Source organism: Sphaeramia orbicularis, chromosome 7 (genome assembly GCF_902148855.1).
Source record: "Sphaeramia orbicularis chromosome 7, fSphaOr1.1, whole genome shotgun sequence".
Classification (NCBI taxonomy): Eukaryota; Metazoa; Chordata; class Actinopteri; order Kurtiformes; family Apogonidae; genus Sphaeramia; species Sphaeramia orbicularis.
Genome location: NC_043963.1, coordinates 35442769 through 35467891, shown reverse-complemented (window position 1 = coordinate 35467891; position 25123 = coordinate 35442769). Strand labels below are relative to the sequence as shown.

Here is a 25123-nt window from a genome sequence, read left to right as displayed (position 1 = left end):
GGCATCGATCCAGCTGATGTCATCATGTCTATGCGTGTGATGATGTCAGCAAATCAATTGCCTCTATATATGTGCCAAGTTTGAAGTAAATTGAAACAAAATTGATGTTTTTATAGGTTATAAGTAAATGGGAAAAGAAAAAAAGACTTAAAAATTCCTAATTTTTTTTACTTTGACCTACTTTCCCAAAATGTAATGACATCATCTCATCACTGGCAATCTATAAACCAAATCTGGTATGAATTCAACCAATAGTTTTGCTGCTAGTGTTAACAAACAAACAAAGAAACAAACAAACCAAAAACAATCCCCCTTGCCTCCCCTTCAGAGGGTGGGGTAATAATAATAATAATAATAATAATAATAATAATAATAATAATAATAATAATAATAATAATAATAATAATAATAATGATGATGATGACTACCGCTACTAATACTACTAGTAGACATAGAAGGAATATAAATCAGGGATACAATTATTGTAACATAACATGGAAATTAACTTCAAGATGAATGAATGGAATACAAAAACTGACAAACCTGAAATAAAGTACCTAGATCTACACTAAACTGATGTGTTTTAGTGTGTGTATACTTACAGAATGGCGACTGGGTGGGACTGGGTCTCTCCACACATGTGCCATTGTTGGCCACATAGTTATTAGGACAGGTACACACCGGTCCACTGGGACTGAGCAGACACAGCCAGCCACACTTCTTCCTGTCACAGGGGTTGGTCACTGGTGCAGAGACAGAGACCAGACATCCAGTCACATAACCGCTTCATTGTGTTGACACAGAAACTAGGACAGTGTTGTTGGATGTTTGACACTCACTCTCTGGCTGCTTGTAGCGGTGGTACAGGACTATGTCGGTAGCGTGGTTGATGCCGGTGGTGAGATTCTCCATGGGGCCTTTGCCAAACTTGTTGACCCGGAAGACAAAGTTATTGATGTACGTGACCCCGTATATGTAGTCCTCAAATATATCAATGCTGAAAGGATGGAGCAAGTCTGGAAGAAAGACACCAGAGACATGTTAGCTTCCAAAATGATGTTTACAAGACAAATCTGACATGAGATGTGTGATGAGAACTCAACTGTTTTTGATGCCAGACACGGCAATAACAGGATCAGAGCCGTCCAGACGAACGCTACCAATGACTGAGAGTTTAGCATCGGCCCAGTAAAGACGCTCATTGAAGTAATCCACAGCCAAACCTGTATAAGGACGACAGAAGAGGGCAGACTGCCCTGTTATTACTGCAGAATATGAAACAGACAGGCGTAGCAAATTGAAGATCCTGCTCTGGATTAACAGCACTAATACAGTCCTGACCTGTGGGCCACTGGATGTTGTCATGAATCAGTGTTTGTCTCAGAGTACCGTCCATGGCAGCGGTCTCAATTTTGGGGTGGTTTCCCCAGTCTGCCCAATACATGGTACTGAAAAGGAATAAAGAAGGTGAAATAATCATTAGACATAATAACATTATATGTATATATACGTGGAGAAAAAAAAGTTAAATTTAAGGTGTTTTGTTATGCAGTGAAAACCCATTTCACGTCTTGCTGACCTATTGATGAACCCTGAACTATATTCCTTTCAGCAAAAGCCTTAGTGCTATTCACAGGGTATCTGCAGGTTTGAGGAGAGCTGAATTTATGACATATTAAGACATTTTTCATGGTGTCTTTGCTGCAAAAATCTAAATCTTATCAAGTGTATTCTTCTCATTTCTAGTCAAAATATCTCATCCCACTAAAATAAGACATAATGCTTTGCTTAATTCAAGCAAAAAAAAAATCTGCCAATGGAACAAGTGAAAATTATCCTGGTTAGATTTCTTGAAATAAGATTTTCAAGATCTATTGTCTAAAAATAAGTTCTTATATCTCACTAAAAGTTACTCTTTAGGTGTTTACGTCATATCTTAAGTGTGATGAGATATTTTCACTAGAAGTGAGAAAAACACACTCGGTAAGATTTGGATTTTTTCCAGTGTTTGGTCAAATGTAAGGCCTTACATTCACAAAGATAACAGTACAACAGACCTCATAGTTACTGCCTTGAAGCATTCTTAACCATGTTTCAATCCAGCTAACGTTACATTTCCATTTTTCCGTGACTAAAGTTTCTGCTGCTGACGTTCAAGCTGCTGAAGCTCATATCTGAACCCCTCCACCCATGAATGATGGATGGAGGCTCCACTCATTCCCATCTCTGTTATGATAAAATGCTAAACACTGTAAAACATTCTTTACAAAGATTTACAAAGCAAATACAGCAGTAACATTTATTGTACCCTGTGGAATTTTAAAACCTTTGAGTGTCAGATTTAAGTATTAATTATCAATTTTAAGGATAATTAAGGCCTTGATCTAAGAAAATCACATTTAATTTCATTTGACTTCACATGTGACTAAAGCAAAATCCTACATTGTTTTCTTGCACAAATTTGGCTTCAACCACACACTAATTCCTTTTTAAGACCTGTCAGAGTTCCTTGTAAGTATGTTTAAGGCCTACTTTATTACTTACTTATTCTTTATTTTACACTTTTTTACACTTATTTTAAATAATATTTATTTTATTCAAGGAAGGAAAAACAATATATAATGCACTTTAGATAGTGTCTTCAATTGTTTTTCTTAGTTTAACCAACCGAATCCACTCCCTCCCACTCTTCCCACGTACATACAAACTACCACTAAACATGAAACAAAACAAAAAAAGGAGGGGAGGGCACAATATTATATTTGTTCATTTTCTGAACCCACTTTATCCTCACTAGGGTCACGGGGGTCGCTTGGAGCCTATCCCAGCTACATAGGGGCGAAGGTGGGGTACACCTTGGACAAGTCACCAGTTCATTGCAGGGCTGACATATAGAGACAAACAATCACTCTCACATTCACACCTATGGGCAGTTTAGATTATAAATCATGATATGGGTAAATTAAATAAAGGACACTTTCACACATTCTTTCTAGCTTACAGGGTATATGATGCTATGGGAGGGTGATGAACCTATCAAAATACAAAATTAAGGGGACCCATAACTAATGGAACTTTTTTTTTCTTACACTTTTAAGGACCTACAGACACCCTGAAAAACAAACAAACAAAACTCCAAAAAGCAGAGCACTCAGTCTTACCCCCTCTGTGGATCCACTACAATGGCGTATGGCTCATCTATCATGCCAGAGATGAGGGTCTTGCAGTTCTGGCCTGACATCTGAGCCACTTCAATGACATCTCGGCCAGAGTCGGTCCAGTACAGATTACCAGCCACCCAGTCCACAGCGATACCACGAGGCATCTTCAGTTCTTTGATCTTGGAACACAATGACACTCTTTTAATCACTGTTTTTAATTAAAGCTCTAAATAAATAAAGCCCATCACATGTGGTCCTTCTTACGTTCATATCATTCTAGGTTTACCTGTAAGTTTGTAATCCTGCCTTCGCTCTGCCGTCTGTTACGCTGAGAGTTGGAGGATGACGTGGGCGGTCCTGGAAGCTCATAGGAGGAGATACGTCCAGTGTGCCAGTTGGTCCAGAAGATGCGGTTGGTCTTGATGTGCAGGTCCATCGCATCAATACGCACGCTGGCGTCGCCCTGGAAGGTCTGCTCATAGCGCCAGTTAGGCATGCCGGGGTCCAGGCTGCGGATTTCATTATCGTCTGCTATGTAGAGAATCTGTCGACTGCTGTTCATGTCTGGACAAAAGACAATGATGGAAAAAAGAAGTCAAAGGATGGTATCTTTCATTTATGCTTTAATGGAAAATACTCAGAGTAAAACAGAGTATGAAGATGAACACTGGATAAGAGTCCGGTTCTGGTTCTTACTGTCAGCTTTGCAGGTGTCATTGATCCTGGTGAAGTACTTGTGGCAGCTGCATTTATGGGAACCTTTGGTGTTGTTGCAGATGTGAGAACACACTCCAAACTGCAGACACTCGTTCTTATCTGAGAAAACAGACATTAAATAAGACTTAATACATTCAACAAATGGTTTTGAAATGGTTCCAAAGATGGCCTTGTAACAACGTATTACATAATAATGTGACAAAATCTGACACATTGTCACTTTTTTAATATAATGGTGTAAATGCCAACATGTTGGAATAAACAGTCTGGATGCAATAACTCATTTTCTGACAGATTATGATACATTATTCAGTGGTTATTACAAAATACAGTAGTTTTAGCTCAAGCTTTTTAAAGGTCATTTGGGGAGTCCTATCAAAACTGTTATAAATAATAGCATGAATGAGATGAATCCAAGTTGGCTTTGGACATGAAGTTTGTGAGTCTGACTGCATTTGTGAAATAAATATGATTAAAATCTGTTCTTATTACTGCTTAAATGTGACTATTTAGACTGAGATCAGTCAGCTATAATCACAGACTTTATTAATTAATTCATAATGTCAGAAATGAACTACATTTGAAGACGAAAACATCCATTTTGAGTGTTGTATGAACTTTCTCATAACATTTTCAACATGAAAAAAGCATAACTCCTTTATTCTATAATAACCACTATATTGCAAAATGTGAGAAATTTACTACGCATTGCATTCAAGCTATATACTACAAAAATAGCACATTAAATCAATACAGTCAAGTAATAAAGTAACATTTTATTACATTTTTTTGAAGTTACTACACAGTGTTTTTATATAATGTATTGCTCTTAAAGGAGTGGTATTTTGCTTTTTTAAATGGAATTACGCATTTTAAAACATTTCCCTGTGGTCTACATAAACTGTAAATGCTCTGCCTGTGTTTGAATTCTTCATTAATTCATCTCCACAGGTCCATCTTCAACAATATTTCAGAGTAATGACACTAGAAAGGTCGTTTTGAGCACTGACCCTTTAAATGCACATGAGCCACTTCACACCCACCCCCTCCAGGTTGTTGACAGTGCTGCTCTGACTTGTGTTCATTCATACAACCAACAACTGAACATTTTAGGTAATCGGCTCAAAGTTTGGACATATTTTCAGTATGGACTACAACCGCTGCTGTTGACAAACAATTATGGCGTACTTGGAGAAATGTTCGTAGGAAGTTTTGACCTTATATGTGCAAATGTTGTGATGTAACTAGTTATAGACGTAAGAAATCAAGAAGGAACTAAAACTGGTTGTAGAAATCCACTTAATTTTTGCCAAAATGAATATAAAGATAGCTTTGCAGCACCTGGAGGGTTCAAATTCAAACTTTTAGAACTATTAGGGTCCAAATACACAAATAAATGTACCAAATGACTAATGAAAGTGGGTTTAGCCAAATATGACCCCTTTAATGTGTCCTTTTCCACAGAACTTTAGTATTTGACAATAAAGGCTTTTGACTTAACCCCTGTGTGGTGTTCATATTTTTGCTATTCAGTCAGTGTTTGTGGGTATGGTGGACCTGCTGCATTTGTGGGTTTTTAATTCAAGATAATCAAACAATTTTATGTTAAAGTACTCAACAGATGTTTACTTCATCCCAATTACAAGCAATATAAAAAGCATATATATTTAATATTTGCCTTTTGCCTTTATGAATTCAAGTACTACTCATTTTTAGTTTGTTTTTTTTTAAACAAAATGTAATAGGTTAAGATATGAGGAGAAAATCCATAAAAAAAAAATTACTCATCATTTTTCTTTTAATAAAAACTGAAAAGGGGTCCCACAGACCCAAACGCCACACAAGGTTTAATTTACAATGTTCTTTCGTCAGTTCATTAATGGTCATAACAGGTGCTGTGTTTTATGCGTATGTACCTCTACATGTGTGATGAGCAGTCTTCTGGAACCCTGGTTTACAGGAGCAGAAGGAGTCTGTACCATTGATAACACAGTGGGCCTCGTCTCCATCCCCACACTGAGTCCTGTTACTCCTACAGTCATTCAGCTTTGTGTCTGGAGAAATGAAGTGAAGATGGAGTTGAGTCATGAGTTCAGAGCTGTTTTTCATTAACAGAGATTGGAAAGGTCACTTAGGCCTAACACACCTGTCTTGCAGTTGATCTCATCAGAGCCGTAATCCTCACAGTCATTAAAGAAGTTACAGCGCAGAGTGGAGCTGATACACCTGCCGTTGGCACACAGGAACTCATCCTTCTCACAGGTGGGAACAGCTGGAGGGACGGCTGTAGACATATGACACCACACAAGCACACCCATCAGCACGCTCCTTAATTAAATGGATCAGTCGGGGGTTTCACGGCTGTTTAAAAGACTCCACAACTTACGGCAATTGAGCTCATCTGAGTTGTCGCCGCAGTGGTTGACGCCGTCGCACCTCTTTGACACCTGCAGACACACACGGTCGTTTTGGCAGCGGAAAGCCCTAGTTGGAGGACACTGAAACTTCCCTAAGAGCAGACAAAAAATCTGTAAATATGTCTGTAGAAATAGACCAGATTTTATTGATTTGACATGGACGTAACTATAGCACTGGAACTGCAACAAACAAAAACTTATTTACAACACCTTAAGAAATGAAAAGAAAAACAAAAATATAATATGGGTATAATTATTATATATGAAAATAACTAAATACTAAATAACTTAAAACCTTAAAATTGCAGAATATTGTATATATTGTTTGGCTTTTTCACACCACATAGGATGTTAATTTTATGTGCATGGATATTTTATTTGAGGAGGACAGTCTATTTATTTTTTTCTTTATCATGTTTCATTGTGTTTTTATTTTAGTATTTTATCTTTTTATTATGTTTTATTGCATTCATTTTACTTTGTGTTTGTTTAAATTTGTGCTTTATAAATAAAAATGGATTGCACTGGATGATTTATAAAGTAAAAAACAATATTGTTCCAAATACCATTCAAGATTTCTTTAAGTTAAGAGAGAGTAATTATAATTTAAGAGGTCTTTATATTTTTGAATGTACTAAACTGTCGACAAACGTGAAGACTAGATGTATTTGGGTTGTGTGTGAAATTATGGAATGGACTTGATGATGAATTTCAATTGTTCACTTCTCTGACAAAGTTTAAAAAATGCCTCAAGTATAAAATCATTCAGGGATATTAAGTTGAGATGGTAGATGTGTTTTTGTTGTTGCTGATTCTTTTGTTATAATGAGAATGCTCAATGATGTACACATTTCATTTGGTGTGTCAGATGAAAAGGATAGGCAGAAAATAAGCTTTTGCTTATGGCCTATTCTTTTTTGGTTTTTGTGTTTATTGTGGTTGTTGTGCTGTGTCCGTCGATTAATGTACAAACCAAAAATAAACCATTCATTCATTCATTCATAGTTAATAAAAACACTACAAAAATGGGTGCGGTTAAAACATTAACACTGAGGTGGACTTTTATCTCCGTTCATCAACATTTCCGCAGATTTGGTCTTTCAACAGATGAGGCTGAAGAGTTTCAATATGTGTGAGACAAACAAAGATGCACTCACTGCACTCCTCAGGATTCTCATCAGAGTTGTCCCCACAGTCGTCCTCTCCATCACACTTCCAGGCGTGCGGTTTGCATAAAGTGTTGTTGCACTGGAACTCATCGATAGGGCAGTGACGGCCGGCTGAGATGCGTACACAAAGACAATGAGATGAGCGGAAAACCAATGTGAATCTCCAAACAACAGAAACAGACATGTACACTCACCAGCACTGCCACAGTTCTCCTCATCGCTGCCGTCCATGCAGTCGGCATCTGCGTCGCACCGCCAGCGGATCGGGATACAGTGTCCATTCTTACACTGGAACTGGTCCTGGTCACACTTCAGATCGCAGCCGTGCTGAAGAACAACGACAGAAAAACAGGATAAGCTTTCAAAGACCTTCAGTCAGGTTGTAAGACATAATAAACATAATATGCATTGAATAATAATGTGTCTACTATGTTTTTTCCACATAAAAGTCAAAGAACTTGATAAAAGAAATACTTGATATATTCTGCTCCATCCTCATTGGAAGGTCTTTTAAGCTGCTCCTTCCCATCTAATCTGTAATAATTTCTGCCTATTTACCATCTTCCAAATGTCCAAAAGGCCGAAATGAATCAATCACTCCTCACTTGAAAGTAATAATCTCTAGTTTCAGATGATCTTGACAAACTAACTCATACATTAATCCAATTAGCTTCAATTGCTATTCAGATAATCCTTTCACTAATTATGTCTTGGTGCTCAGAAATACTTCATAATAAACTTAGTGATGAATCTAAGCTTTCTAAAAAGGTACAGCATACCTATATTGGCAAAAGTTTTATTGTAAAAACTTTAATGTATTTAATACAAAATGGCAACTGGATCTCAGGTGATCTGATGGGAATGAAGAATTTAATGTGCAAATATTGTTAAATTCTTAAATTTTTTTAAGGCATTAGACCAGTGGTTCCCAACCTTTTTTGGCTTGTGACCCCATTTTAATATTACAAATCTCTGGCGATCCCAGACATTCAAAATGGAGACTTTTTTTTTTTACTAAAAATTAATTTGTTTCTGATCATGTAATAGTTTGCTATACTATGTTGCAAATAAAGGTTAGTTTTAGACAACATTTAGTCTATATAATGTATATTATTATGGACAGAGGCAGAAAAGCCAGGTGTAGATTACTGCACAAAGTGAGAATTTTATTTTCTTTACTCAGGATATGTACAGTCAGTCCAGCTTGGATTTACAAGGCTGACAATTAATACTGAACAAACATTAACTCAAACTATGAATTATGAAAGAGCTGCAGCATCTGAAACCGACCACAATGAACATTTGAAAGATAAACAGTACCAAAGTGCTTCAGTTTCAGCTTCAGAGTTTATCATGTCTTTTATGGATTGTGATTGTCTCTCTCAAGTCACCATGTATTTCTTATCAGTACATTTTTTTATTTTTAATTTTTATCAATTACTAGAAATTTCAGGCAACCCCATTTGAATTCCAGGTGACCCCAAGGTTGAAAAACACTGCATAAGAGGTTTATAGGGATAGTTTTAGTCCATGAGTACTTATAGTTTGCACATTTGTAAAAGTTGCATCTTTAAGTCAACTGTTTAACTTTATTAGATGAATGTCAGAAGGTCCCCAGAATATCAAACCCTGCAGATGTCATTGTACACTATGAAAGTTGCTGTAGTTTAGATAGAGGAGACACGATCACTTAAAAAAAAAAAATACACAATTTAGATCTTTCACTCCCTACATTTTTACATTTCAAGTAACAAACAACATAACAGAAAGGACACCCAGTTATAAGTCTCTGTACCTCATCAGATCCATCAGCGCAGTCATGGTCTCCGTCACACTTCCATCGCCCAGCAATACAGCGGCCATTGGTGCAAGCAAACTCGCTTTCTGAACATTGTCGAGGTACTGTAGAAGAATTATGTAGAAGACTTTACTTTAAAAACAGCACAAGAGAACAACCTTTACTGTGACATGTAACAGTAGCTGTTTCAGCACGAAATAAAGGGTAAGGATTGAAACATGCACTGGGAAGTCCAAGTCATTTTGATTAGTTTTTAGAATACACACAGCAAAAATCAAAAATCTTGCCAAGTGTATTTTTCTCATTTCTAGTCAAAATATCGCATCCCACTTAAAATAAGACATAATCACCCAAAGAGTAACTTTTCAGTGAGATATAAGAACTTATTTTTAGACAATAGATCTTGAAAATCTTATTTCAAGAAATCTTATCAAGATGATTTTCACTTGTTCCACTGGCAGATTTTTTTTGCTTAATTCAAGATTTTTTTTTGTTTAATTCAAGCAAAAAATCTGCCAACGGAACGAGTGAAAATTATCTCGGCAAGATTTCTTGAGATAAGATTTTCAAGATCTATTGGCTAAAAATAAGTTCTTATATCTCACTGAAAAGTTACTCTTTAGGTGATTATGTCTAATTTTAAGTGCGATGAGATATTTTGACTAGAAATGAGAAAAATACACTTGCTAAGATTTTGATTTTTGCAATGCAGATTTTTACAGCAAAAGAAAAAAGTGTTTGACACAAGCACAACATTGAAGACGGACTGAATACAGAAACACAGCAGAAAGAATATGGGAGTGGTTGACACATGAAGATGAAGAGACTTACCTCTGTCTCATGCCAAGAAGACAGTATGAAATGGAACAAATAACAAATGAGGTGAGATGCATGAAAATAACAGCAAATGGAAATGTGTTGAGTTAGACGAATCAGTTAGCGGTGAGTCAATGAGTTGACGCACACAGTTAAAAAGTCCCAGTGGATGAGGAACAGGAATGTAAGTGACAGTCAACAAATCACAGATGTTAAGAGTACACATGTGAATGAGTCACTCTAAAGCTGAAAGTGGAACCCACCACACTTGTCTTCATCTGAGTTGTCACCACAGTCGTTGTCGTAGTCACACTGCCAGCGACCCGGGACACAGCGGTTGTTTTTACATCTGAACTGGTACGGTTCACACGTCCGCTCAGCTACGCGTATCACAGAAAATATCGTCAATACACCTTTAAGAACAACATCCTCACATCCAAATTAGACCATATACGTTCCCTCAGTGGGTCTGTCCAGGTTTACAGAGAAGGGGGATGCTCACCGCACTCCTCTTTAGGTTCGTCTGAGGCGTCGCCGCAGTCGTCCTCACCGTCACACTTCCAACGAGCGGGGATGCAGCGTCCGGAGTCTTTACAGCGAAACTCATCCACACCGCAAGTCATCTGAGCTGGAGAGGGAAACAAAGCATGGAAATGACAGTGAAAGCTGTATAATGAGGCTGATGAGAGGGAACAACATGCAGCATCAGAGGTTCTTCATCTGGATGGAGAACAGTGGGTCAAAAATAAACCTTACATTAAGGGAAATTACACTGAAGTAGAATACATTTTATAGAAGATGAATGGTCTAAATAAAAAGCAACAATAAAAATATTACTGTTAGATATTTAATAGAAAAGATGCCCTTCTGACAGAGAGTGCATTTGATTTGCTTTGGTACAAGCTGAAAACAGCTGAATTATTCACAATTAAAATGAGTGGAAATGTGACTTCAGCACAGAAAAACACCAAAATATAACTGTTAATTAGTTACTGTTTATTCATTCAGTTGTACTTTATGGTTATTCTTTCCTTCTCTTCTTGTACAAAAATTATATTGAAACGAAATATTAAAGGTGAAAATGAGAAGAAAGAGTGACATACAGATTGTGATAATGCTATAGATAATACATACTGTACATAGTATATTATATAATATAATAATTATAATTCAATATTTTATAATAATTTTGCATGCATACATATAGGCATTTATGTATGTATGTATGTGTATAATGTATATGTTTGGGTTTTTTACTGTTTAATAGCAGTTTTTTTTCTGAGTAAATTAACTTGACCTTATTCCATATTTTTTTGTCATTTTTATTATTTTCACTAAATGTCTTTTAATTGGGTTGGTCTGAATGCAACACAGATAGAAATCCAAGGAAAATTTCCCTACATTATTGAATTAAAACTTAACAGCAGTGTCACGTAAATTGTTGTATAACGATACGCTTTGTGCTTAGTTTTGTGTACACTATAGCATTTTCAAAGCAGAAGTGAGGGAGCAAAGGAGTAAAACAAAATATGACACTTACTGCAGTTGGCAGGTTCATCTGATCCATCCACACAGTCATTGTCACGGTCACACACCCACACTCGTGGGATGCAGCGTTTAGTGATGGCGCACTGGAACTGGGTGGGGGCGCAAGTGACCTCAGCTATGAGAGAAAAGAACAGATTTGTAATTTATTTGAAAGATAAAACAGGAAAGAGAGAAAGGAAGTGTGTTGTCTGCGATGACAGCACAGAAATACAGGTTTACGTACGACAGTCTTTTTCGTCCTCTCCCTCTCCACAGTTGTCCTGGCCGTTACAGCGGAAAATGCCTGGGATGCAGCGACTCGGGTGGGAACACTTGAACTGACTGGGCAGGCAGACGTGGATATCTGTGGCGCAAACATCGAGGCGTGGAATTAAAGAACATCCAAACTAGTCATAGGTGAAAATGGACAACCATCTACAATTTTGTTTTAAAATTATACGACTCAAAGAAATGTACGCACTTTAATAAGATGACTTGGAAAACAAACGACAGAAGTGCTGGTTCGCTGATGTTTTCAAAGTATATGATAAGGGTTCTTACACATATATATACCATATATATACAGTATATTGGTTTATGTACATTTACACAATAGATTTCTAAATCTTCACTAGAAAGAACCTGTAAAGTGCATGTATTGTCATGTGCAGAGAGTGTTTTGAAATAGATCTGGTAGCTCTGAGACAAATATTCCTATGGAGTTGCTCATTAATTCCCAGTTTCCCAGACTATATCGTAGAAACTACTGCCAACCAACATTTTTTACTTCATTTTTCTTTTTTTTAGTAACAGTAACTTGTAGACCAGTGTTATCCAATTAAAAATATGGATTTACTGGCAGTTTAAGCACGAAAACATAGTGAAAATCTCACTATAGAATAAATAAAATGTTATGAATGCACTGTAACTTATTTCTCTGAAATACTTGATTTTGAACCCTATATTTCTAAATGTAGTTGAACAGTAATTTTCATTCAAAATATAACATTTCAGTGGTATTTAAATCGTAACAAAGTAATGATGAAATTGCAAAAAGTAGTGTTCAGTTGCTGACATGCTGGATCCCAAAAAAATTACAATTATCTGACAAGTCATAAATATATATTTCTATGCTTTTTATGTATAGTACTTACTCTTAGAGCTATATTAAAGACAGACTGCAGCCTATATATCCATACTTACTTTGAACCTTATCCTTATTTTGGTAATTGTACAGGGTGTCCCATAAGTCTCCATACATAGGAGACATAATACATTCCATACATATATGGTTCTAACATGTATTTCTTTATATTTCAGATAACCCAAAGAATGCATTTGAATAAAGAGCAACGAATTGAAATCATCCTGATGGCCGGTTCAGCAAGCAGTCGTATGGTTGCAAGCGCATTTAACAGAAAACATGGGACGAGTATCACACACGACACTGTGGCAAAACTTTTTGTCAAGTTAAAAAAAACAGGAAGTGTTTTGGATCAATTTGTTCCCAACCAAATGGCAGTCATACAGAGCATATTATATAAATAAAAATGGTTTATGTCAAGAAACGTTTATTTTTCCTATGTATGGAGACTTATGGGACACCCTGTAGATGTACTTATTGCTCATGTTTCACTTTTAATTCTGGCTTTAACCAAATACCATCATCTGATTGTTTGAAAAAAAGACAATAAATACACAAAGGAGGATGGAAGGTAATCATTGGAAAGCAAACACATATACAGTAAATGACATCTCAGCTTTGGACATACGGCAGTTGGCTTCATCTGAGTTATCTTGGCAGTCATTGTCTCCGTCGCAGATGTAGGCGGGGTTAGTGCAGATGCCGGTCCCACACTGAAACTGGCCTGGACGACACTTGAACTCCGCTATTGAGGAAAAAAATCACAGTTAATCAAGATTAACTGTGCAGTAACCACCATCATCTCATCCTCTATATTCCTTCTATATACATACAAATAAGTATTTAACATGTAAATATATTATCCTCTTGGTAGAACTTGACATTGCAGCTCAGTAATAGAAACAGGTGGTTTAGTATTTCGTATTGCGGACTCATGGAAATTATGCACATTCATGGTAACTACTGCAACAAGTCACATCATTAAACATATAGTCTGAAGAGTATCATTCTGAAACAATGGGATGCTTGGAAACCTAAGAGGGTGAGCTTCACTGTTATAATGTGGTAATTACTCATTTAATGTACATGTGATTTTTAAGGTATTACACTGATATCAACCTATATTTCCTTTCTATTATCAGGTTACTACCCAATCAGGTCTACATATTACTAGGGATGCACCAACTCCACTATCAAAACGGTCTTGGCAGATATTTGAAATGATATTTTGGCTGAAAGCTGATCTCAATATCAATGTTATGTTCCGTTTCTTTATTGCTCTCTTACATTTTTTGTTATTTATCACCTATTATTATTATGTAAATACAGAAAAACCTTTTCAGCCTTTCATCATATAATCTTTGAATGACCTCAGAAAAACCTATTTGGTCACTACATCCCTACATGTTACTATGTTTAATCTAAATACTGCACTGTTAAAACCATTTAATAGACAGCAGATCACCAAAATATTATAATAGTGTTTCTTTTCTGCCCCATTATCATCTTATGTTTTAGATATACCCATTATTAATGCCAAGCTATTACCTGGATTTGACTGCATGTTATGAAATAATTACCTGTTTATTAACCAGTGCTATCGTGTTATTATTGAGCTGTAATGTAAAGTACTACTGTCATAACCAATTGTGAACCAAATGAAGCTTTTAGCTCAATAGTTCTTACTCTTGCACTTCTTTCCATGTCTGGTTTGCTCTTGTACGATTAGCCTATTTATTTATTTATTTATTCTTTGTTTTTCTCCTCTCTCTTCTTCCTTTTATATCTTACTCTTATTCTAGGAAATGTTATTGTACTTTTAGAATGTAAGCCTCTTTTTATGTATTTGGCTGTAACCGTTAAGTCTGAGTAAACTTTCATATATTGGTCATGTTTAATGGTTTTCTTCCAGTATATTTGTACTTCGTAATCTATATGATGTTTTATTATGTTGGTTGTTTGTCCAGAAAAACAAATGGAAAATAGCTTCTCTGTTAAATCTGGTGCATGCATCTTGTACTTTGCAACTAACACCAATACACACTGTCCTGTAACTAAATAAATAAATACAAATACAAATATTTCTTAAACACTTACGGCAGTCTGCAGGCTCATCTGACCGGTCGCCACAATCGTCCTCTGTGTCACATTTCCACCAGAAAGGAATGCATTTGTCGTTCTTGCACACAAACTACATGAGCAAAATGAGGGAAATCCAAGAGGTGTTAGAGCATAATAATAAAAAAGCTCTACTGCTACAATGAACTAGCTACCATAGCACTGGGCAGTTGGCCAACTGTCAATAGATAATCACCAGGCATAAGGAGTTTATCAAACAAACCACAGAGACAAGGAGATATGAAACGCCATTAAATTGACTTTGATGATAGTGTTTACACACACCTGGCTGGCAGTACAGTTGGACATGCAGGTCCGCTGATCACTGGCCAAATAGAAGTTGGTGGGACAGGCGCATTTGTAGCCTCCACCAGGGGAGAGGAGGCAGAGGTTACTGCAGCCGCCGTTATTTATCTGACATGGATGATTGAGCACTGGGAAACAAGAAAAAATGGAGGAAAATGTTTTACTTGTTGCTGCATTCATAAATAAAGATAGATGTTAAGGAAGAGTTGAAGTGAAACAACTCCCATGTCTTTGTATAAACCTCCTGTGTGCCTCACCCTCAGGCTGGCGGTAGGGATGGTAAATGTGGATGTCCATGGGCCGATGTAAGGTGCTGATCAGGGTCGTCTTATTGGTTCCCAGAGTCTTGTGAGCTCTGTTGATGGACTTGGTCTCCCAGTCGGTCCAGTAGATGTACTCCTCGAACAGTGTCATGGCAAAGATGTGGGGGATGTCGTGGCTGAGGACTGGAGAGACACAGAAAATCACACAAATACAGTCGCGGAAAAAATTATTAGACCGTCAAAAGTCATCAAAAAAAAAAATGGTTACACAATCCAGTACTAACTCCTGTGTGTATCATGTGACTAAACCAGACTACAGACAGAGACTAAATATGAAACAACAATTTACTAGAACAAATCTTTAAAAGATGTGCATTTCATGTTGTGGAGTAGTTTTGTGGAATAGAATGGAACTAAATATCAAACAGTGTGAAAACTTCACAAAATTTAAAAAGATGTTAAAAAACCTTATTTTTCAGAGGTAAAGTGGCAGTACAACAGTAATTGTTGTTGCTGGTACATAATCATTTGTTCGCTTTTTTGTAATTCAGTGACTGACCTGTTGTTTGTTATGGACTGTATACACTGGCTGATTGGTCAGGTCATGTGGAATGGGGGTGGGACAATGTGGGCTCGACTTCCTCCTATTCCTTTTCAGACATTAAGTGTTGTGGAAGAGTCACAGTAAAATTGTTGTACATTTGTGTGATATTTGTTTTCTTTTATGGTTGATTTATTTCCATACAGTTGCAGAAAAAATTATTAGACGATCAAAAGTCATCAAAAACAATGGTTATGCAATCAAGTACTAACTCCTGTGTGTATCATGTGTCTAAAACAGACAAATGAAAACATGGAATGCCTAAAAGCACTGTTTTTGGCAGTACAATGCCACAGCTATTGATGTAAGAACTTAAGAGATTTTGGTTATTATCAAGAAAACATGGAAAATGTCTGGATATCAGCTCTTAAATTAAACTCTTATGAGCTATTTTTGTTGTTATCATTATATTTGTCCAAACAAGTGTACATTTAGTTGTACCAGGCATTAAAATTAACAAGAAATTGAAGAAAACAAGGGTGGTCTAATAATTTTTCCCACGACTGTAAATGAACAACTGCTCTGTATATCCTTATCCTACTAGGGGGTTAAATAATTTGCTCTGCTTTGAATACAGGAGTGGAATGTTAATCATCCTCAGATGCCAAAAGTCAAGGATGATTTGGGATACTGATTAAAATAACAATATAACAAAATAAACATGATCTTGGTTGCTGTTGCAAAAGGAAATGTTGTGAAAAATCTTTGATGTAAAACAGAGTTGGGGTGGGGTGCATGGCTACAGAGGCTCCACTGTATCTGTATGTTATGTAAGAGATGCTACGCCTCATTAGGCTTTACACTCCGCGCTGCGTTTTTTTTTTTTTTCTATACATTTATCATTTCAGGTGTTTGCTCTGAGTATTTGAGGCTGTTGCATAATGGAAACAACACTACGGTTCCAGCAAAGACACACTGAACAGTTTTGACTACCAAACACCTCAATATTAGGTCTCTATAGTATTATCAGTGACACTAATATGTGATGAGCTGCTATCATTATATATGATAGGAACTGATTTACAACACTGTGTTTAAATGAGCATGAAGCTCCCTTTGGTTCATTTTTATCTGAAATCAAACAGAGTGCGTTCGGCTGTGCAAATACACACCAGTCCACACTAGTGTTTGCAGTGTGTGTGCGTGTCAGAGGATGGGTAATTAATTCCCTGGACACACTGGACTAACAACGCCAAGCCTGTCTGATGCTCCAAGTATGAAACCTCTCATATGAAGTTACGATTTCTCTTCTTTTTCTACAGAATTTCTGTGTCTGCTGTGTTGGCTAACAACAGTAACTATTGTAGGGAGTGTGCCAAACAACCAAGCTTTATGCAGCAACATACATGCTGACGTCTCTGTGATCAGAACAATTTGTCCTATTCAGGGCTTTCATGGGCTTGGGCTGCATGACTTCATCCCAGTACAGAAACATCTCACACATCTAGTTATCACTGGTGGATAACACACAAGTACATGCAAGCATCTGTAAAATGACTTTTTCTAGTTATGCACCATATAAGCCATTTAAACAGCTTTAAAGAAGTGATATTTGGCTTTTTTTTAAAAAATGGAATTACGCATTTTAAAACATTTCCCTGTGGTCTACATAAACTGTAAATGCTATGGTTGGGTCTGAATTCTTCACAAATTCAACTCCACAGGTCCATCTTCAACCTTATTTCTGAGTAATAACACCAGAAAGGTCGTTTTGAGCGCTGGCCCTTTAAATGCAAATGAGCCATTTCACGCCCCACCCCCTCCAGGTTGTTGATTGTGTTTTCTGTCCTCGTCAGCCACTTGTGTTCATTAATACAACCAACAACTGAACATTTTAAGTAATCGGCTTGAAGTTTGGACATATTTCCAGTTTTTACTCCAACCGCTGCTGCTGATCAACAGTTATGACATACTCAGAGAAATGTTTGTTTGAAGTCTCTACCTTATATGTGCAAATGTCCTGACATAACTAGTTATAGACTTTACAAATTAAGCAGGAATTAAAACAGGTTGTAGAAATCCATTCGATTTTTGCCAAAATGAACATAAACATAGGTTTACAGCACCTAGACGGTTCAAATACAAACTTTTTGAACTATTAAGGTCCAAATACACGAATAAATGTACCAAAGACTAATAAAAGTGGGTTTAGCAAAATATGACCCTTTTAAATGTTATGAAAGAACCCTCTTAGTAATAGTAGGTTATATTTTCTACATTTTTCATGCTCATTTTCTTTTGCACGCCATTGTTAAATGCCACTTTGTTTTGTTTGTTTAAATTTCCTACTTAAATTATTCTATTTCCATTTTTATAAATCTTACATTCTCTTGGCAAGTTTGATTTTCATTGTACAGCGAAACCTGATTCTTTACTGTACACATGACAATAAAATGCTTTGAATGTTGAATCTTCATATCTTCCAATCTTACATGACCTCTTTAGATGGAGTGAGTCATGGATATTGTGGTGTGATGTGTGTACCTCTTTTTTTTTTTTTTACCTTCTTTACCTATCCTTTATTCTTCTTCTACTATCTTTTTCATGTTACTTTTATGTTCTTAGCATGTTTTTTACATGAAACTTTCTACCATTCTAACAAGGACTCTCTGAACAGACAGCTTGTATCTCAATGGGATCTACCTGGATTAATAAAAAATTAATAAAAGGTACTGTATAATAAGATCTACAAGTCCATGTTGAATTTTTGAGTAATATCTCAGGTTTTTGTTTGTTTTTGAGAAAAAGTGCAGGTTTTCTTAAATCAACTGCAAATTGGATTATCAAGAACACCAAAGATCACAATGCAAGTAGATTAACTTCATTAATGAACTTTACGTGTTCTGACTGAGGGAAAACTCCATACTTTCATTATATTATAATTCAAGTGGTCTGTGAAGACATGAGACTATTTTTCAGGCTTTAGAAAATCTACTCTGTGATGGAGGTGTTGGTTTACTCACAGGAGTTTTCAGACTGGTAGGGGGTTACACACATGAATAAAAACTGAAATTACTGATCGCATTGTGTCAGACTTGATTCTAGTTTGTCTCCACGTCTCAAAACAGAAGTTTGGAAAAGTAGCTTAATTTTTAAAGGTTCATATAAACTGTATCTTTTGTACTTATATTTAGTCTTTTTATTTGGACCAAGAAGAGACAGCTGCAAAAGGATGGTATAAATTTGCCATTTTTCCCCCTACAGCATTAAACTATTAAATAATGGACATAAAAGACAAAACCATGACTTAAGACCATGGACATTTGTATCCAGATCTAGGTTTACATATGCCTGTCTCTCCTCTACATTTCTTCATTCAGTCAGGTGATAATCCTCTCCTGCATCTCACCGACATTGAGTATATTTGTGTGTTACCTGTGTGTCTGTTGGTGCCATCCAAGCTAGCAAATTCAATGTAGTCCTCCCTGGCATCGGCCCAGTATATACGGTCATTGATGAAGTCCAGAGTTAGTCCGTTGGGCCAGGTGATCTTATCCTGGACGATGACACTTCTGTTGGTGCCGTCCATGCCAATTCTCCCAATATGGGGATTGTCACCCCAGTCAGACCAGTACAGGTACCTTAACATCACCAAATGAAGACGGTTACAAAATGACTTGCATGGCCTTCAAAAGAGAGCAGTATTTATCTATGAAACATTATATATATAAAATTATTTTCTGATTCAAAGATTTTGTATTAAGAGCACGAGTTACATTTACTATAGTCATTCTTCTAGACATTTATTTCCTTATTTTTTGCTCTTTGTTTTGTCTCTTTCCCCTTTTTTATTGACAGTGCCCAAACAAAAACAAACAAACAAACATACATATATATATATATATATATATATATATATATATATATATATATATATATACACACATATATACATATATATACATATTACAAATCAACACAAATCGGACAAACAAAACAATGTCCCCCTTCACACCCCTCCCACCCAGCTCACTCCATTCCAGCACCCCCTAAGCAGCCCCTCCCTATCCGTTATTGTGACAGACCTCAAATGATGTCCAAATCCTTTCAAATGTATATAATTTATTCTTCAAAATAAAGCAAATCCTTTCCAAATGAAAAATTTCTGACATTTCCTGAATCCACAATTTCAGTGATGGACCCTCTTCATCTTTCCAAGACTTCAGTATTAGTTTATTGGCCAATATAAGGCAGAATGATGTTAGTTGTTGTTGGAAGGGGTTAAGTTTGTTTATTTTTTCCGAAGTACGAAGTCAGGATCTAAAGGGTTATATATAATTAATTAAATAAATATATAATTATTTTCTGACATATTGGATTTTTTATTCATATTGTTTGCACTGACTGGAGTAGTGCTCCTAACTTTACTGTACACACAATGACAATAAAGACAATTCTATTCTATTCTATTCTATTCTATTCTATTCTATTCTATTCTATCTATCCTATTCTATTTCCTTACCCGTAGCGTACATCCACGGCCACAGCGCGTGGTTCCCTCAGGCCATTGTTCACCAACACTGTCCGATAAGCTCCGTTCAGTTTCGACACCTCGATGGTGTCGCGGCCCTTGTCACACCAGTACAAATTACCACCAACCCAGTCCACTGCCAAACCGTCTGGGTTACTCAAGGAAGTTCGGTGTAAAACCTGATCAGATGACAGTAAATATTCCTGTCACACCCTCCACACAACCTCCACAAAACTAGTTCAAATAAGAATCCAGGTTTGTGACTGACCTCCATGTTGCTTCCGTTCATACGCATACGTCGGATCATGCTGCCCTGAGTGGTCACGTCGGTCCAGTAGATCATATTTTCTGCATAGTGGAAGTCCAGTGCCACTGCATTATTCAGACCCTGAAAAACACCAAGTGCCATGTCAGTAGATCTAATCTGGTCTACTACTAGTCCAAACAGGCAATATTCTCAATGTTTACATATTCTACATTAGCTCTTTCTTATGGAATACTTCCATTATTATATGTATTATTTTCATTATATTCTGGATATTATATTTTCAGTAATCATATTGACAGTTCACAAGGACTTATCTTTTTTAGGGAAAAGAGCTAAAACATAGTCAGTGTGGTTAAGAAAATCCAATTTTTACTCATTTTGTTGATTATTTTATAAATTTTTGTTCATTTTGTTGAATATTATGGTCATTTTTACCGATCGTGTTGATTATTTTTGGTCATTTTTACTCATTCTGTTGATTATTTTGGTAATTTTTACTCATTTTGTTGATTGTTTGGGTCATTTTTATTCATTTTGTTGATTATTTTATTAATTATGGTTGTTCTGTTGATTATTTTATTAATTTTCATTGATTGTGTTGATTATCTGTTCATTTTTGCTCCTTGTTAATGTTTTTTCTTTTTCAATTTGTGACTCATTTTTGTTCAGTTTGTTACTAGTATAAAACATCAGTAAATTAATGCCATAAACATATTGTCTGAACATAAGCGTTACAGAGGTCCCACTGAGGAGGATTTACTCCCTGCTGAGTCGTTTCCAGACACTTTTACTTGTGTTTTTGTCTGATTTTAGTCTAAGGTCTTAAACTTTTGTTTGAGTTCAAATAGTTTTACATTAAACTACCTTCTCTCTTCAAAAAAAAAAAAAAAAAGAAACTCCACCAGAGAAGCACTGACCTGTTTAATAAGAGTGTAGTTTGATCCGTCCAGGTTGAGTTTCCTCAGGTAGTATCGGTTAGCAAAGATCAGGTAGGGCTCCTCTTCTGCAGCAAATCACAGACGGACAACGTAAGAATCGGGACTGAATTAATACAGAGTTACTAAAGAAATACAAAGCCCACACACGTGCGCCTTACCTGAAGTGGACTTGCAGATGGTGGGGTCATTGGGGCTGAGTTCAAAGCCGTCCACGCAGAGACAGTGGAAGCTGCCGTGTGTGTTGATGCAGCGCTGAGAACAGGGGTAGGTCGTGGTGCACTCGTCAATATCCACGCACGTCTTCCCGTCACGTTTCAGCTGGAAGCCAGGATGACATCTGCACTGAAGGGGCCAAGAGCACAGGAGGTATGTTGAAATCAAAGCTGACGAGTTCTGCCACATCTCACTGTTAGTCTGGTTCAATAACAAAGGCCTGTTACCACCTGCTAGAAAACCCCTCAGTCAGCCTGTCTGTAGATTGTGTCCCACCAAGAAGGGCTACATTTCCATACCTTCTCTTTAAAGTAAAATAAACTGCTAAATATTTCAACAATGACAAATATGCATTCAGATTTAGTAGGAGATTGTATATACTATACATACTATATGGACAAAACGATAGGGACACATCACATTTACAGGTTGTAGGATTTCCCATTCAGGAATATTCTGAAATATTATCATGAGAAAACAGTTTGTCATTTGTTGTCAATATGATCAAAATGAATGTCAAATCAATATTTCTTTTAAGTTGAACCCTCCAGGGACTGTGATCACAGTGGCGTGACCAGATCACATGACATTTTCCAAAACTAGGTCACCTGGAGCGCTGCTGCAGCTTCACTTGAAAGGATAGATTCTGTTTGATGTCAATAGACCACATAAAAGCAGAGATATGATCATTTTAATTTGATAGCACAAAACTACTCATTTCTACCTTTATGTTCATATTTGCAACTTTTGTGTGCTTTTTCAAAATTTAAAAGGGTTCATTGAGCATGTTTGTGACTCTTATTCTAATACACAGTGTATTTTTCAATTCAGATTTGATGATATGGCTGTATTTTTGGACCCATTATGTTAATAAAGTGGTTAAAGTGTAAGACTGATTATCAGATCATATAGGGGAAGTTGTGCAGCAAATAAAAGATACCAAACATGGGTATTATGAACATTATTTTATGTGGTACATAAAGGCAAAAGTATGCAAAAACAGTCAAAATAGGCTCAGACCCCAAAGGGTTAAAAAGGCTTTTTTCCCCTGAGTGAGAGCTGAAGGAACCAAAGGTTTACTTGTCATTTAATATGATTACTTATCGTCACAATGTGACAAATATTTATAATGATTAAAAAAAATTCAACATTCATTAACGTTAAATAAGAAACACTAAATTCTGACAGATTTGGTAGGCATTATAGATGACAGTGTAAACAAACTTAGCCCTAAAGATGAAACAAAAATGTTTATTGCAATGAAATTCATGATAATATAAACTTATATTTTGACATTTGTTATTGTTGTTTTGTAGCCCAGCCTCATGATCAATGAAACACCAGAATTCAATGGGTCAATATTTTTGTCCGTATAGTGTATTTAGAAAACAAAATACAAGCTGTATCCTGTAACAGCTAAAAATTAAACGGGTTGAATTAATTCTTCAGATCAAAAAATTACTTAAATGGATTATTGTATTGTACTGCATTATTCAATTTAAAACATTGCAGGAATCTGCTCTCTCTCATCACTAATTTAATGGTTTAAGAGGACACAACAATGTATCTGCACCATAGTAAATTAGAATTACCTGTCCTCACACACCCCAGCAGATACAGCTGACGACGGACAATCAGGTTACATGTTCAATCAAACAGTAAATTTACATTTTATCATTTGTGTTTTAACCATTTCACCCATTTCCTACTGGAAGAAAAGGAAAAACCCTTTTCTGGTGCCATTTTTACCTCTAAAATTCACAAATTTTAAATAGAAGATATTTCATGTTTTTATATATTTTGTGAGTGTTACCGTCATTCACACAGTTACATGTAATAATGTAAAACGATGCTGAAATAATCAGAACATTTAACATGAACCAGTCACTTTGCATAATCTGATGGAATTGTTGAAAATGTACATTTAAGGACATGTACATGGTAGTCTGTGGTGGAGAGTATCTGTCCCAAGATGAGTTTCCTGTTACAAGGGGCTTCTTTGCCTCTTATCATCTATTTAAAGTAAATAAACTGCTGCATATTTCAGATATGTCAACATGGAATGAAACCCAGTCGCATAAAATGAGTAATCAATAATGAAATTTCAGTTACAAATGAGGAACAATGACACAACGACACTGTAAAACCTTTTTTTTTTTTACTCATCACTGGTCATAATCTACTTTAAATGTCACTTCTATTAACCATTTACAGGATGATGTTTGAAAGAACTGAAAAAAAAAAACCCTTACACATTATCACATGAGGATTATCAGTAGACTAAGCTGCTACATTTTAAGTGCTGTGGTTTGCTACCGATTCATTGTGTGACACATTAAACCCAGTCTGATGAAATGGGTCATCCAGAGTAGACACTACTCTCTCAGATGAAACTCTGACCGCAACCTCAACAACACAGACATTAGAGTTCACAGAGAGTTCAAGTTGTTCCAAGACTGGCCTCCTATTTTCAACCAAGAGCCAAAACATGTTTGGTCTTACGTAACCACACGCCTGAAGTACGAGCGTCCAAACTCTTTTACTTCAGGACATCCATAAACACTACTTTAATGCAGTTTGTGTTTGGGGTAAGTGTGTATCATTTCATTGCCAGGTACAGCCAATAAGTTTATGGAATGTAGTCATTAAATACATTAAAAAGTTGGTCTTTATAAAAAAAAAAAAAAAAGTTGCTGTTGAAAATGTGCTGACGTGCTGCATGCTGGTGTGGTTCAATAGTTGCACAAAGGTGGAGCAGAAAGTGATTTAGTGATAAATCTTTGCCCTGTCCATTCAAAATGTCTCATTGCCATGTCCCGGAAGAACATATCATGTCCTCCTATTAGTCATTGGCTTAAAGAATTATCTTCATGTCTGGCTTTGGAGAAGTGGACTTATAGTCTGAAACATAAGCTTTGTGAATTTGGTCAAATTTGGGGCCTTTTTTTCTTAAAGTTTCTCAAAAGTACTGATCTGAAACATACCCTTGAGCCTGTAACTACCTCCAAACACATCCTGTAAGGGCACTCAATGTCAATTTGAATAACCCAGTACTTTTTTTGCTGTAAATATATCTGCCTTTGGGTGTATTGCAATAATACTTGTATGTCATGCTCTACACTGGCTCTACAATCCCTTGAGTAGTGTTGCTCAGCTGTCTGTATACATTTAAGGGTATTGCACAATGTATTTATTT

The 25123-nt window shown here is 36.3% G+C and overlaps 1 protein-coding gene across 2 annotated transcripts in view; it reads right to left on the bottom strand.

Annotated features, from left to right (window-relative positions):
* The window catches only part of LOC115423024 (low-density lipoprotein receptor-related protein 1-like), a 137234-nt gene that overhangs the window by 5772 nt on the left and 106339 nt on the right, over nucleotides 1-25123 (bottom strand). For both annotated transcript variants that reach the window (XM_030139712.1, XM_030139713.1), the window contains exons 56-81: nucleotides 21873-22056; nucleotides 21694-21779; nucleotides 20777-20896; nucleotides 20500-20687; nucleotides 19413-19618; nucleotides 15431-15619; nucleotides 15153-15301; nucleotides 14847-14940; nucleotides 13378-13494; nucleotides 11850-11969; nucleotides 11619-11741; nucleotides 10581-10706; nucleotides 10342-10458; nucleotides 9260-9366; nucleotides 7659-7791; nucleotides 7453-7575; nucleotides 6265-6387; nucleotides 6025-6162; nucleotides 5795-5932; nucleotides 3858-3977; nucleotides 3448-3725; nucleotides 3162-3340; nucleotides 1342-1448; nucleotides 1104-1223; nucleotides 840-1016; nucleotides 603-743 (exon numbers count right to left, since the gene is read on the bottom strand). In XM_030139712.1, the coding sequence (XP_029995572.1) occupies nucleotides 603-743; nucleotides 840-1016; nucleotides 1104-1223; nucleotides 1342-1448; nucleotides 3162-3340; nucleotides 3448-3725; nucleotides 3858-3977; nucleotides 5795-5932; nucleotides 6025-6162; nucleotides 6265-6387; nucleotides 7453-7575; nucleotides 7659-7791; nucleotides 9260-9366; nucleotides 10342-10458; nucleotides 10581-10706; nucleotides 11619-11741; nucleotides 11850-11969; nucleotides 13378-13494; nucleotides 14847-14940; nucleotides 15153-15301; nucleotides 15431-15619; nucleotides 19413-19618; nucleotides 20500-20687; nucleotides 20777-20896; nucleotides 21694-21779; nucleotides 21873-22056 (3703 nt within the window). The remainder of the gene's footprint in view (nucleotides 1-602; nucleotides 744-839; nucleotides 1017-1103; nucleotides 1224-1341; nucleotides 1449-3161; nucleotides 3341-3447; nucleotides 3726-3857; nucleotides 3978-5794; nucleotides 5933-6024; nucleotides 6163-6264; nucleotides 6388-7452; nucleotides 7576-7658; nucleotides 7792-9259; nucleotides 9367-10341; nucleotides 10459-10580; nucleotides 10707-11618; nucleotides 11742-11849; nucleotides 11970-13377; nucleotides 13495-14846; nucleotides 14941-15152; nucleotides 15302-15430; nucleotides 15620-19412; nucleotides 19619-20499; nucleotides 20688-20776; nucleotides 20897-21693; nucleotides 21780-21872; nucleotides 22057-25123) is intronic.